Source organism: Sphaerodactylus townsendi, linkage group LG11 (genome assembly GCF_021028975.2).
Source record: "Sphaerodactylus townsendi isolate TG3544 linkage group LG11, MPM_Stown_v2.3, whole genome shotgun sequence".
Taxonomy (NCBI): domain Eukaryota; kingdom Metazoa; phylum Chordata; class Lepidosauria; order Squamata; family Sphaerodactylidae; genus Sphaerodactylus; species Sphaerodactylus townsendi.
Genome location: NC_059435.1, coordinates 23,633,591 through 23,648,385, shown reverse-complemented (window position 1 = coordinate 23,648,385; position 14,795 = coordinate 23,633,591). Strand labels below are relative to the sequence as shown.

The 14,795-nt window shown below is 44.7% G+C and overlaps 1 protein-coding gene across 2 annotated transcripts in view; it reads left to right on the top strand.

Moving 5' to 3' along the window:
* The window catches only part of ITGA9 (integrin subunit alpha 9), a 246,500-nt gene extending 233,123 nt beyond the window's left edge, over positions 1-13,377 (top strand). For both annotated transcript variants that reach the window (XM_048511594.1, XM_048511595.1), the window contains exon 28: positions 11,795-13,377. In XM_048511594.1, the coding sequence (XP_048367551.1) occupies positions 11,795-11,893 (99 nt within the window). In that variant the 3' untranslated portion in view covers positions 11,894-13,377. The remainder of the gene's footprint in view (positions 1-11,794) is intronic.
* The last annotated feature ends 1,418 nt before the right edge of the window (positions 13,378-14,795 follow it).

Genomic DNA, 14,795 nt, shown 5'->3' with positions numbered 1-14,795 from the left:
CCTCAGCATCTCCAGCTAAAAAGACCAGGAAGTAGGAGATATGAAAGACTGCAATCTGGAGAGCTGGTGTCAGTCTGAATAGATAGTACTGACCTTGACAAACCAATGGTTTGATTCAGTGGCCTTTTCCGCACAAGTTAATGAAAACATTTGCAAAATGTTTTCAATCCCTCCGATGTTTGCACTCACCCCCTCAAAGCAGGCCCTATGGAGATATTCTTTATCCAGTTGTGAAATAATGCGCAAATGCCAGAAACTGTTAACAACAAACTTTTAAAGATAATTCCTGAAGCAGATGTTTTGCAAGCAGACAATTTTTATTAAAAGAACAGTAGGAAATAGGTTTTTTTTGCTTGCTTGTTTGGCCCTGGAGGAAATTAAATTAAATGAAAAGGGAATATTTTGATCGTAATGTTCAAAGTCTGTGGTTTGTGTGAAGAACAGGCACCTTTAGGCTCAGCAAGCAGCATTCTTATAACTCAAACATCTTTGTTTAATGTTAGAAGTGCAAGTAATTCTGTGATCTTGCACTTGAAATGATGGATTTCTTTGACAAGTAGCTTGGTAAATAAAAAAGCAAGGCAAATAATGATGTCAACAAAAGCAGAGGATAGACAATCAGTTGATGAGATTGTAAAATTATTCCTGGATGTATCACTTCACACTGAGAGGGGGAAAAAGTCATAAACCGTATAAGGAAAAGATTAAGCTGGAGCTGTTTATTCTGCCATAATGGCTTTCTGTGTGAAGAAAGTTTGTGGCGAGGATTTATTCGTTACCTTTCCCCACCGTCACTCAAAAGTGATACAGTCCAGGAACAGTTTCAGTGAATAACTGTAGTGGTCTGCACTAGAACAGCTCAATGTGAGTCCAGTAGCACATTAGAAACCAACAAGGTTTTAAGGATATGATTTTTCAAAAGTCAGACTTCCTTTCACTGGTTATCCAATGAAGGAAGCGTTGACTTCGGGAAGCCCCACTCAAACTGGAGATGGCAGGCTGTGGTATTAATACAGCGTTGCCCCACTGCTCCCATAGATGCTTCCCAGTGGCATGGAAAGACTCGCAAAGCGAAAAAGTCTCCCTGCGGCCAAGAATCCTCTACGGGCCTTGGTAGACTTATGCCACCTTTTCAGTGGCTTAAGTCTGAAGTGCGGTCTGCCAGTGTTAACGCCAGCAAAGGCTGGGGAACTCCCCTCCAGCCACACCCCAGTCTACCCCTGCTACATCAATGGCAAACAGGGGCCCTGGGATGCTGCCTCCAGAATCTGCCAGCACTGCCACCTGTCACTCTCACGAGTGGATTCACTCCCCACTTTGGATGGGGCTCAAAAGGTCATACCACTAAAATCTTGTTGGTTCTCTGAGGTGCAACTGGATTCATTTGTATCTGGCAGTGTAAGGATAGTTTTATTGTACACCCTGTTTGTGTGAAGTAGTTCTAAAGTTTCCCATATTTCTTGTTCAGGGTCTGGGGCATTCTTTTTCAATCTCACAAACTTGACTTCTTTCTCCCCACACTTCCCCAATAACTGGTGTCATTGTTAAGCTCCGACTAGTTTCCGCTCTGCAAACCTCTCCATTACTATGTTGCATATGATAGGAAATTAATTGCATGCACCTTAGTGCCCAATTCTGATTGTGCATGTATGTGTCTTTTAGAGAAAGTGAATCGTTTTACTTGAAAATTCAGCTCATTGATCTGGAAGTTATATGACAGTCTCAACTGTGTTCGGTACAAGTGGAACAAATTGGAAAGCCGGTGTTTTGCATATTCTGATCTCAGCTCTTTGTATTAACAAGATCAGTTTGGGGTTGGATGTTGTTCCATGAAAACCTGAGAAGTCACTTGTGAAGGAGCTCCCCAGTTGGTGTGGGCAGAGGAGGGGGCAGGAAATAGGAAATGGTCACTGACAATAATCACTCATCGATTTGCATAGGATGACAGACAGGGGCATATGACGTGCTATAGAGATGCAGTATAGGCTCCAATTTTGTTTGCTTGCATAGATTCTTAATGAAAACTGGCTGACAGAGAGAGCAACATTGTCCCAGTCAGAGAGTTGGGAAACTTAGAACGTAGGACTATAGTCTGCCCAGCAACATACTAGTCAACCATCAGCTTGGCCTGAGGGAAGTAATGTAATCTAAAATCTTCCAGAGCCCTTCCCATCTGGACCTTTCAGCCTGTGGGTTCAGCAGTCAGCAGAACTTAGTGGATGCTGTGGATGCTAGAGGTGCTACCAGTGGCGTTTCTCCATAGGGACGAGGGGTACCCCTTGTCCCCGGGTGCAACAATGGCGGTCACGTGGGGGGCGCCAAAATGTCAGGCGGCGGGCCCCTCCCCCGCCTCCCCAGACTGCACCAGATCATGTGAAGCCAAGCACATAGCAGTCGGCAGCCTGCCTTAGCCACGCCCACCCTGGACGGTAGCCTCTCTGGGCCAGTCCCACCATTCATTCGATACAACAAGCCACCAGTGAGTCGGCGGGCGGGGAAGCTCCGGGCCCCTTTGGACTCCATGCGTAGTCTTGCCTCCTTCTCCTCTCTCTCAGCGCATGCTGTGGTCGGAGGGCGTTGCACAAACCCTCCTCCCCTGCTGAGTGACTGTAGCAGCGCATAAGGGAAGGGGAGAGGTGAGAGAAGGCCCGTGGAGGAAGCAAGCAGCGAGCATGCAGCAGGCAGCATACAGGCACGTGGCAAAAGAAGCTGGCCTCGGCTTTTGCCTTCGAGTCCGCCAGTGCCGAATTCAACAGCCTGTGTCCCTCCCTAGTCGCAGCCTAAGCAGGGAAGCAGGTTTGTTTTTCATCCGGTCTGCTCCATTGCTCCCTCCCTCCCCTGGCAGAAGGCAACAACTGGCCTTAGAAGAGGCTTAGGAAGGGAGTGAGGGAGAAAGAAGGGGTTGCTTGCTGGCTGGGTGCTGGAGGCGCCATCTCGACCTCTGCGGTACCTGGCGGGGAGGGGATGCGGTCGCCTTCACACAGCCTCCCCCAGCTCTGGAGCAGGCAGGAGAACAGGGGGGGGCAACCGGGCGGCACGCTTCATCTGGGCCGGGCCCGGTGCCGCTTTCAGCTCCTTTCCTGTAAGTTTAGAGGCGCTCTAGCTGAATAGGTGGGCATGGAGGTGGGACTCCAGTCCTTGCTAGGGCTTGTTGCTTCTCCCTCCGAGAGGGAGGTTTGTTTAGTTTTCCCTGTAAGCCCACTGCTCCCCCCTCCCCCTGCATAATGAGGACCTACTCACCTAAGGCCTTTTGTAGAAGAGGCTGGGATGGGAGGGAGAAAGCAAGAGGGTTGTTGCTGGCTGGGCGCTCGGAGGCCATTCGACCTCATGCACTCGCTGGGGGGAGGGGAGGATGGCGGGCCGCCCACACGGCCTCCTCTGCTTCTGGAGCAGAGGCAACGAGAGCTGGGCTGCACGCTTCAGCTGGGTTGCCAAGGTGCACGCCTCGCCGAAGGGCGTCAGCCTGGCTGGGAGAGTAGGTGGCAAGCAGGACTGGGGGGCAGACAGCCTGGTCAGCCTCCTCCCTGTATTTAGGAGGTACTCTGAATAGGTGGGCATGGAGGTGGGACTCCCAGTCCTTGCAGGGCTTGCTGCTTCTCCACTCACAGGAAGGTTTGTTTAGTTTTAGCTCCCCTCCCTTCCTGGCATGCCAACAACTGGCCTTTGTGAAGAGGCTTCTAGGAAGGGAGTGAGGGAGAAAGCAAGTTGCTGCATGGCTGGGTGCTGGAGGCACCATTCTCCGACCCTCATGCGTAACTTGCGCGGGGAGAGGGATGCGGCCGCTTCACACGGCCTCCTTGTTCCTGCAAGTGAGCAGAGCAGAACGAGCTGCATGGGCAGCGAGCCGAAGGGCGCTCTGGCTGGGCCAGAGGACTGGTGGGAGTAGATGGCAAAGCGCACACGCCAACGGGGTGCGGGGTGCATGCAAATGGCTCCTGGGGCGCAGGACGGCCTGGCTCAGCTCCCCCCCCTCCCTTTATTTAGAGGCTGCCCCAAATAGGCGTGGAATGGGAGGGGACTCCAGTCCCAGTAGCAGCGCTTTGTTGGTTCTCCACCCAGGAAGGTTTCGTTTAGTTTTCCTCCAGGGGCTCATCAGCTCCTCCCGCCCCACACAGAGCAGTTTCCCTCGATTCCTTCCTGTGGCTGGTGCCAGGCACTCCTGTGGAGCAGTAGTGGTTAGGAGCCGGGTGCAGGTAGTGGGATGCAGAACCCCAAGGAAAAAAAACTTCAGGGGTGGTGTGTGGTAAGTTACCACAGAGTAACGTGGTTTACTAATAGTTAGCTAATAAGCGGCTTAAGCCGACAAGGACTCTTATTAAATAAATCATTTTTATTTCGGACCCTCAGAGGGTCTGTTTTAGAATCAGAGTGAGTCGCCTCTGAGTATACAAAAAAGTCAGCAGTTCTTATAGGATAAAAGACAGCTGATGCATCGATAAATGTTGCAGCCAAACCCCTGTCAATTCATGACGTTTCAATATTCCCATCATGGCATGATACATTGTTAAATAGCATTCTTAAGAATATAGTTTCTCACATGGCTTGACTCTCTTCTTTGGCTTTAATTCTGCTTTGCTTCAGTTATTTTTCTACACACACACTTTCTCTCAGCTCATTGCTAAAGTAAAAGTTATCTCTTTGAATGTGGGAAGAGACAATAGCTGGGTTTCGTTTTGAGCAAAGTACCTTTTGCTATTTCCTATGAGCCATAATTCTTAACACTTCAAAATGTTCTTCAAGAAAACTTGCTTAAGTTACATTATAAGTATACTTCAGCCATGAAATAATCATTTAAATGCTTTTATTTCTATTTTCTATGTCTGTGCTTTAGTTGAGAGGCATATTATTTCTCATGGAGCCTTTTACTTCTGCACACAAGCATTAAAAGCATCTTTTCTGGAATGCAGGAACATTGAATGCTTTTTTCTTAACAAAGAAACTCCCTTTTTTCATGATTCTGTGAAATGACTTTCAAGCTGTATTTCTGCCAGAATCTTTTTCTCTCCATTATTTTCCTAAATAATGGGGAGAAGGAAGAAATTCAAACCTTCTGGTAAATTCTAAAATCATTTCCTTTTTCTCTTTCTCTCTTTCTCTCACTTCTCTCTCACTTTCTACCTACACATCACTTTCTATTTCCTTCTTACTGCTGTCACTCTTTTCCCTCTGTGCCTTACAGTGGGGATAGCCAGCTGGGCACTTTTATGATGAGGGGGGGCTGGGACAAGGGAAGGGACCAAAGTCCTGGCAGGGAAGTTGGCAAGCCGGAATCCCCTTGGCGGATCACAGGCCTGGCAAGGTTCTCTGGCACCCTGTACCAAACTAGAGTCTTCCTAGGGGGGGTAATCACTTTGTAGGGGACACCCTGCTAGAGGGGGGGAGCTCCAGATGACAGGCACAGGGAGATAGCCGCGAGATTGCTCTTTATTACTGATCCCCCAACATATCCCTGTTTAAAAATTCAAATAGTGGAAGTGCTTAAAAAATTACGTGGATGGAAACTGTGGTGCCCTCTTCACCTCTCTTCCCTGGTAGCCAACCTTCTTCCCCCCCAACCTCCTTGTAGGAGTAGAAGCCCCAGCAGCCCCCTCAGGTGAGGGCTTGCTGGTTGGCTTGAGCAACTCTCCTTTCCAAGGAGGCTGCCCAGCTGCTGCTGGGAAAGATCCAGCTGTTAAAAAAATAGGAACTCTCCACCACTGCTTCTTCCCATCCCCAGCCTCACAATGAGGTTTGTAGGAGGTCAGGAAAGTGTGTACTTTCACCAAAGATCTACCAGCATGATTTCTGGAATTTCTAGCTTTATATAACTCCTGGCAAAAGAATAAGCTCTATTGAGGGGTGTTAATGAAAGCTGAGAATTCAGGAGATCGTGGGCAAAGCGATTTTAGAACTTCAAGTGCACACTTTTGGAATACAAATTAAAGAGAACATTCCATTGAGTTGCAACTGACTTCATGACAATCTCTTTGCATGGAGCATTCCAGGTGGCAAGGTAAAACAGAGGTGGTTAGCTATTGCTTTCCCTCTGCATAGCAAACCTGGTCTTCTCCTCTTGGTAGTCTCCTCCCATCCAAAGTAGGTGACCATGGGTGACCCTACTTCTAGCCTCTAAGTCCTGACAACCTTGAACCCAACTTGGGCTAATCAGGATGGTGTGATGAAGCAATAGCAACAGCCAATGTTTTTAAAAAAAAAGCACTCTAGTGATAACTAAACAGCCAGAGGAAGCGCGGAATGCTGGGGAAATAATGGGTGACTCCTCTGGGATGCAGTCACAGATAATTAAATCTCAGATTAACTCAGTTACCAATAAAATGCTGTATGTGTGTGTGTCTGTGGGGGGGGGCTTACTCTGTGCATGCCCACAGAGTAGTAAGGGCTTCTGAGTGGCGCCACCTCTGGCACTCTCGCGGCAGCCATAGGTTCTGCCACCACTGCTATACAGAGTTCTCCAATCTAAGCCCATGGACCACTGTGTATACTCTAGCCTGGCAAGGAAGGGCTGGGGTGACGACCATCATCCCTTGATACAGCTGGAGTAGAGCTGTCTGGGGGGTGATTTTTGAGTAGATTTGCATTGCTAAATAACCCACTTCTGCACTGGCTGGGAGCTGTTTCTCAGGCTGGAACAAACCCACCTCATAGGGTTGCTGGTGGTGAGGGACAAAAATTAGGAAAAGACATTTGATTTCGGGGAGAGAGAGCTCATGTATGTTATGCTGGGGTTGGGAGGTGTTTTGTGAGAGATGCAGACGCATGACATATCTGGGTTGGCAAAATAAGGCCTTTTATTGGGGTGATTTGTGAGAGATTTACATGCTTGTACTTTGCACTGCCTGGCTTGAGGAATCGTGGCAGCTACTCTTACCTTCTGCCTAGTGGATCGACTACCGCTTGTAGTAAAACTCTGATTTTGGAAAGCATTTTTAGAAAAAAAATCTTCGTTCTAAATTAAGCCTTTGATTTCTTTTGCTGGAGTGGTATAGACTATTGCTGTGTTGGGGCATGTTCTACTGGCGGTGCATTTCTAGAAATGACCTGGTGCAAAAAATCATTGTTTGGTTGTGGGGGGGGGGGGGAAGTCTGGCCACCCACCAACCGGGCTAAACTCAAGTTTTGTCCTCGGGCTCCAGTCTACCTAGCTACACCTCTGGGTGCTACCTGTAAAGGGAAATCGATCACTTGGGGAAGGAAAGCCAGATGGCTTCCTGCGAGGCCCTCCCCGCTGATAGGAGGTAAAATTACCTGTGAGCTCTTCATTTATTCCTCCCCACCAAATGGGCCACCAAGTGCAATTCCTTTTAAGCTCGGTGCTGAGGAAGGGCTTGGAGGGCTCCCCTATGCCCTGATTCCCACTCTATTTATTTCTCTAAATGCACCAAATTCTAGTGTTCATGAAGAGAGGCCAACACACTTGGCTTGCAGGGAAGGCTTCATATTGGACTAAGTATGTGATTTAATTGATTCAGACTTAAAACCCACCCAAGGTCTTGGGACAGAGAATAATACTATAATTATTCTAATGTGCTCTTTCTTATATCTGTCCAACAGAAAACTTCTTGCATAAATATGTTACACTGTTTTGGCAATGCATGCTGGATCAAGCTTTAGTGAGTCTCCAGGGAAAGGGAGTTCCAATGTTGAGAACATTCACAACACAGAAAGAGCCTTGTTGGATCAGACAGTTGGTCCATTTGGCCCCACATCGTGCCTCAGACAGTGGCCAGCCTGTTATTCCGGAGGGCCGACAAACAAGAGTCTTCCCCCAGCATTCCTAGTATTGGTATTCATAAGCATATGGCTTCTAATCTTGGAAGTTCTCTTAATCACCATGTCTACTAGCCACTGATGCAGTGATCATGAATGTTTGATTGTGTGCCTTGCGGGCCTGATTTGGCACACAGTCAAGAGAAAATTCTTGGGCTATTTGAAGGTAATGGTGGAGCATAGTGATGGAAATGGCCATGTATGCTGGGCCCAGCCCATTGAAGGCCTTGTACATTATCACCAGCACTTTGAATTGAGCCCGGCATGAGGTATGTTGCAAGGATAATGTTTTCTTCCATGTCTGGCATTAAGTTTAAATGGAACTTAGGCTGTTCAGAACGGAAGATGTCAGGACTGTGTAGAAATTTAGTTTGGTAAAAGATTTTCAATTAAAAAGTCATGTTTAATAGAAACATAGCAACATTGGAGGTAATGTACGAAGCCAACTTAAATATGCTCCATATTGGGAAAGAGAGTAATAACATCTGACTGATGGAGGTAGACGAAAGCATCGCTCTCTGCAGGAGGGTGAAAACAGGTTTAAAACAGTGGGAGTTACATAAATGTTTAATTACAATGAACAAAATATTGACTTAATGATCTCAAAGGCATTCTGCTTTCGTTTGAGCAATTACTCTTGAATGGTTACCCAAGCCTCTTTATTACAATTATTTTTGTTTCTGGAAAGGGCATAAAAATCCCAGTTAGGAACTGAGAGCTCCCAATGTGAACAGAACCATATTTATTTTAGTCAGGTGTGAGGGCTTGTAAAATGGGTGATCAATATTACCAGGACAGCAATAATGGCAACTGCACAACCCTGAAATTATACAGAAGGGTTGAAATTTTAAAGGAGGCTGTAACTATTATTTCCACAGAAGGCACAATCTCTCATAAACAATTGTGCCACTTACTTAAAAGGGAACTTTGCAGGAGAAGCTCCCAGCACATCAGACACCAAGCCTGCGAACATGCAGGCCGGCTCCCTGCCTGAGTGATACACCCCAGAATTGTTACTGTGAGGTAAATGTCTCATTCTCTGTAGGGGACCATAAAATAAGCCAGTTTCAATATTATACTTCTGAAATTAGACTTGCTCTTGAATTCCACCTAAATTGAAAGGAGGTCATTAGGGAAGATTCTATTAAGGTGAAATATTGACAAGAGTTTTTTTTGAAAAAGTAATTAATCCCAGAAAGATTAGCAGAATTTCCCAAGGTTGTTGTTATTTTTTGAAATCTCTAAGTATGGCTAATAAATTTAGTTTCAAAGCAGGGTCTTCTGTCTGTTCCTCCAGATGTCAGACTACAATTCCCAATGAGCTCCCAATCAACTTGGCCACATGCTGGCAGGCTGGCATGGGAAATCAGTGCAGTCCATGAACATCTGGAGGGCAGTAGTTTGAAGACCCCTGGCCTAAAGTAACATCTAAGGGAAAGGTAATCCTGGTCACTAAAACATCTGTAAGAAGTCTGTAAAATGGAAGCTTTTTGAGAAGAATTCTGGTACAATTACAACTGCATGAAAAATTGTGTTGGAACTTCTGACAATTGAAGCTATTCTAATAACTGAGGTATAGAACTATGCCTTTCAGATCATATAGAACTTTCAACTAAGCTGGCAGCTCTTTTAATTAATTGCTGGATTTTTTCCTGTCAATTATATATTTTGATAAGCTGCTTCTATCAATGTGTTAACTAGCTGAGCAATGCCACGGCATTCAAGTTGGTAACTAGCTTAGCAAAAATAAGGATATTGGATTATCACCTATCTTTATTGCACATAGTCATACTTTTTTCATTATGTTTGCTTTTTATTTAGTTATATTGTTCTTTTGCAGTTTATGGCCCTTTGTCTTCATAACCTCACGTATAAATCCAATACATATAAGATCCACTACATGTATTTGACTTTAGTCCATAAGGTGCCACAACACTTGTGTTTATCTCAGAGACTCACCTATGCGCACATAAAATTAGAATGTGATTTCCATTCATTTTAGTCTACAACACAATGAATTTGGAGGACTCTGACCTAAACCAGCTCCCATTCTTTTTAAACAGAGGCTGGATGGCCATCTGTCAGGAGTGCTTTAATTATGTGTTCCTGCATTGCAGGGGGTTGGACTTGATGGCCCTTGGGGTCTCTTCCAACTCTATGATTCTTGTCCCAGCTTCTGTGCTGGCCAGCAGCTGTGGTGGATTTTTGCATTGTGATGACAAACTTGTGAAGTGAACCTCATGCTGATCATTCAAAGGTTGGCCAAGCAACTCATCAGATTAGGAGCAATTCCAAATAGCACCTTCAATCTAGTTGATTCAGCTTTCAGACCATAATATATAATCCTACTAAAAAAACAAAAAAATGATTGCTGTAGCCAGGAGTAGCTCCCGTACCTCCACTGCTGGCCCACGCCAACAAAACTAAGCCTCCACTATGAACTGTCACTATCATTTAGATTTTTGGGAGCATCACAAAAATGCCACAGCCCTGTTTATTTTACACATATCAAACTAAAATGGCAATGAGAAGTCGTATTTGCCTGAACTTGCATTGTAAGAGGATACAGAGACAGAATGGAGAATCAACAGTTCAGCTGATGACAATAGAACGCCAAGGTGAAATTAAGGGGAAAACAAATATTATGTGGCATCTGTGCCTCTGAACATGACATTTTGCATCAATTCCCTGTTTTGTGAGCTTCCCAGAAGTAGAATTCTGGATTCAATAAAGTCTGTCTGTCAGTCTGTCTGTCTGTCTGTCTGTCTGCTACCTTTCTACTCAGAGTTCTCAAATTGCCAAACATAAGAACATTTAAATAGTTAAAAATACAGTTAAAATTGTAAAATTCAATTAAAACACATAAACAAACAACGCTTTGGAGAAGGTCCAATAACCATTTTAGTCTGATCCTTCTTTCTTCTTTCATTCTCCCTGCTCTTAGACGGATGTCTTGAACAATATAACCCAATAGAGCATTTTTTTCTGAAATATCTGTCCTCCTCAGCCATCAGGATTCAGTCTAAATTTAATATCTGGGGGAAGGGAAAGTGGCAAGATTTAGCCCAGTCTCATTAGCTCTCAGAAGCTAAGCAGGGTCAGTTCATGAATGGGGGATCACCAAGAAGGGCTCTGCAGAAGAATGCAATGGTCAACCACCTCTGTCTCACTTGCCTTGAAAACCCCTTGCTGGGATTGCCATAATTCAGCTGCAACTTGATGACACTTATCCATGTACCTAGCATCATACTATTTAGTGGTTAGAGAGCCAGACTGGCTCCAGGCAGTACAAGATTCAGATTTTTTCCTTTTTTCTATGATGCAAACTTGGTGACTTGCGCCAATTATTGTTTCTCAGCATAGCTTCTCAGAGAGCTGGATCCTGTCACAAAAATCTGGCTGTGCAAAGGGGTATGTGATTTTCACTTATTTCCCCTTCATACTGCTCCTGGTGTTCCCCAGTTGCTCAGGAGCAGTTTTTCAGGAGTCATTTCAGGTTGGAATGGGAGGAAAATGGAAGAGCAGAAGGAATCCTATGCACGGAATTTTTGGACAGGATCCAAACCAGGGTTGCTGTATGGATAAGGTGAAGAAGGAAAGAAACACATACATCTGTTTGAGCTGCTTGAGGAATGGGTGAAATAAAATAAATGGAATAGATCGATTTAGTAAATTCTAACTGCCCTTTACCTGAAATGTCCAGTTTTCGGCGGATCAGTCCTATTTTCTGGCACTTGGATGAAAGAATGCTGAAATACCTTCAGTTGTTAGTGAAGAGGTAAAAGCAACAGCAAACCAATAATTAGTTTCTCTCAAATTCCTTGAAAATCCGTACAGATTTGAAAGCCAGCGGCCAGTTGGTAATTTGACTGTACCTTTGCACATGCCATTTCCCTAAGTAGTAATTGAAGGCCCTTGCACTGCAATCCATGTAGTCAGATTAACCCATTTGTGAGCTGATCTGATCTGATTATGTTTTCCAGTTGATGGATAAAATCATTCATAAAGCTTTATGTTTCATTTGCAGATGGGCTTCTTTCGCAGAAAGTACAAGGAAATAATTGAGGCTGAGAAGAACAGGAAAGAAAACGAAGACAGCTGGGACTGGGTACAGAAAAGCCAGTAAACTGCTAAAGCGGGAATGGAACGTTGAAACCCCAGTCATGTGACACACAGTTGCTACTCTATTGGTCCTGCTTGTGTATCTTCCATATGTGGAAGAAGGAATCTTCTCCAGATTTTTCGGAGGCCCTGTTATTCGTTATCATCTTAAGCTAGGGAACGTTTCCTGAGGCAACCACTGCAGACATATCAGGTGACTGGAGTGATTTATACTTCCTGGAAGAGATGAACTTTGATAACTAAGCTGCAGTGCAGAGCAATATTTATGAATCCAACATTTGTGGTATACCCTCAGGGGAAGACTGTTGCCTTTAAAAAGTACTTTTTATAAATATAAGCTTTTTATACTGATCGTGTCTTTTTATATATTTGTATCAATGTTTTATGTTTTCTATCGAATAGCTATATATAGTTCACAAAAGCACTGATATTCAACTGAAGTGTTGGACATCCATATTTGTATATATATACATACATATATATCTATCCGTCATACTGTACTTTTAAATTGCAACGGAGAAATGACAAACAGATGAAAAACCTTACATAGTATATCTGCCAGTCTTGGTGATGTTGTACATAAATCTATCATCGGCACTAAGCCAAAGTCTTTCCATTTTGTTTGAAGCAAACAAAAACCCACTGAAGTTAAGTGTTTGAGTTATGCGTTAAAGGACCCTAAATGCTATATATATATATATAGGATATTTTTAATTGATTCTATTGTGCACGAACTGTCGGTAAAGTATGTCTCACTTTAGAAAAAGAAATCCTTTATCCTTTGCCAATCAGATCCCTCCCCCAAAATATGTGATACATTTCTAGCAAGGGTATATATTTGTAACAAGAGGAATGTTTTTAAACAGAATGACTGCTGAGTCCTTGTTATTCAGATGCCTGCGGTATGTTGTCCTGTATGTTAGATGTCAAACAATAGTGACTTGTGTGGATAACGTACAGCTATTGATGCAAGCTTTGTAGGTTTACCCCAGCAGAGCTGCTATTGGCTCTCCAAGGCTGTTATGTATTGGGGAAATGGTACAGAGAAGTAAACTCAGAGTACTGTGATCCCAACCTGAATTGGGCCTGTAGTCTGTATTGGGTTGTAATCACAGAGCTCCGACAAAGGGGTTGAGTGCTTTAATGCATGAGACAATAAGTCATGTTAGAAGATAAAGAGGGTCAAGGAAAAGCAACAGAACTCATTTTTATGCTGCATGTACTGGCTTACTAAATGATGGTGCTAAAGAACCCAGCGGGAATGACATCACATTATAGTCTATATCACCTTGTCAAAACTGTGCTATGCCACCCCATCCCATCAAAGTGTGACATACTTTATGAATGATTGCTGATGAGTTTGAGTTATGGCGAACAGTCCCTTGCAGCCAAATGGCAGGGACCAGAGCTCACGTTGGCTTTTATAACCCTTGTTCATAGGGCATGATGCACTGAAGAGAGCAGCAATGAATGTCTTCCTTTGGCAAACCTGGCTTCACTGTCATGTAGTCTTTGGGCAAAAGAAGGGAATAGGGGAGTGAGGCAATCATGAATATAAACAGAAAAAAACCCTCTCTTTATCCAATGCCTGATTATTTTATGACTGCTTATCTGTCACTTTTTCTGTGCAAACATCGTTGCAATTGAAGCTTTGATATGTTCTCACAGCTGCTGTATGAAGTAGACCACTGCTATTCCTGTTTTGCAGGTGAGAAATATATACTTGGGCATAATAGGTGGTATTCTTCCTTCAGCTCCTCTGACCTAAGGAGGCATCCTCCAGCTTAAATGGCTTTATTATTGAAGAAAGAGCCACTTAAGGTGGAAGAAGTTTCAAACTTGGCTTAATGGAGCAGTAGAATAAAGGTCAGTGATCTTCATGGGGCCAGCCAGGAAATCCATGGCTGAACTGAGATTTGGACCACACCAGTTATTTGCATTTTGTTCTTCTTGTTATCAAGATCCACTGCTCGAGTCCCATATGAATAAGGTTATATTATAATTGGGCTCATGCAGGCAGTTGAAAGTTACATAGAGTTTATATACATGTTATAGCAATAGATACCAAAGTTCTCCGTACTGTTGTCCAATTTTGAAATGTAAAGCGCTCAGGGTTAGTATGGATGAAGCATGTCGCACCATGTCTCTCATGATGTTTTAAACAATTGCATATTGTGGTGGTGAGGAGCAGCATTAAATTTGGGACTCTGTCTTGGTAAACCATCGCTTGGAAAAAATACTTTAAACAGATTTTTCTTGCAGCCTTTTCTTGTAAAGGATTCTGTCATGGTCAATACTTAAGTGAATGTTTAAAATGGTGTGGTTCTCAGCTGGGGTTTGTATATCTTTAATTTCACATGGAGAAGAATGTGTCTGAAGCCCCCATCTCAATGGTACTTGCATGATTAAAATCTCAGAGGCCCTTTCCGCACAGACCTCCGGGCGCCCTCACACCGGCAAGAATTCTGCCGGCGTGGGGGTGGAGGCCGTTCGTACGCAAGCATGCGAGCGGCCCCAGCAGAGGCCGGCGCAGGAGAGGCGGCTCTGCATGGAGCCGCCTCTTCCCCTTTACTCTCTTAATTACCTCATCGGTGTATTACGCCCTGCTGTCCTCCTAAGTCTGGCCTAATCAATCTCCGAGGCTGGACAGCCGCGGCCTTCTGGGAAGACAGCAGGGCTTAACGAATTTCTGGCCAGGCAGGTGGGATCGGAAATAGCTGGCGGTTCCCCGGCGGTGTTGTTCGCACTCCAATGCCGGAACACATGCTGCTTTCTCAAAACAAATCCCTTTAAACGTAGTGTTTCTTTTGAGGACGGCTTGACACCGCCTCTGAGGGAAGCGTAGAGCCAGGGCGCCAAGGCGCTGTTGCAGCAGCATAATCGGGCGCTCCGCTGGGCGGCGCTTT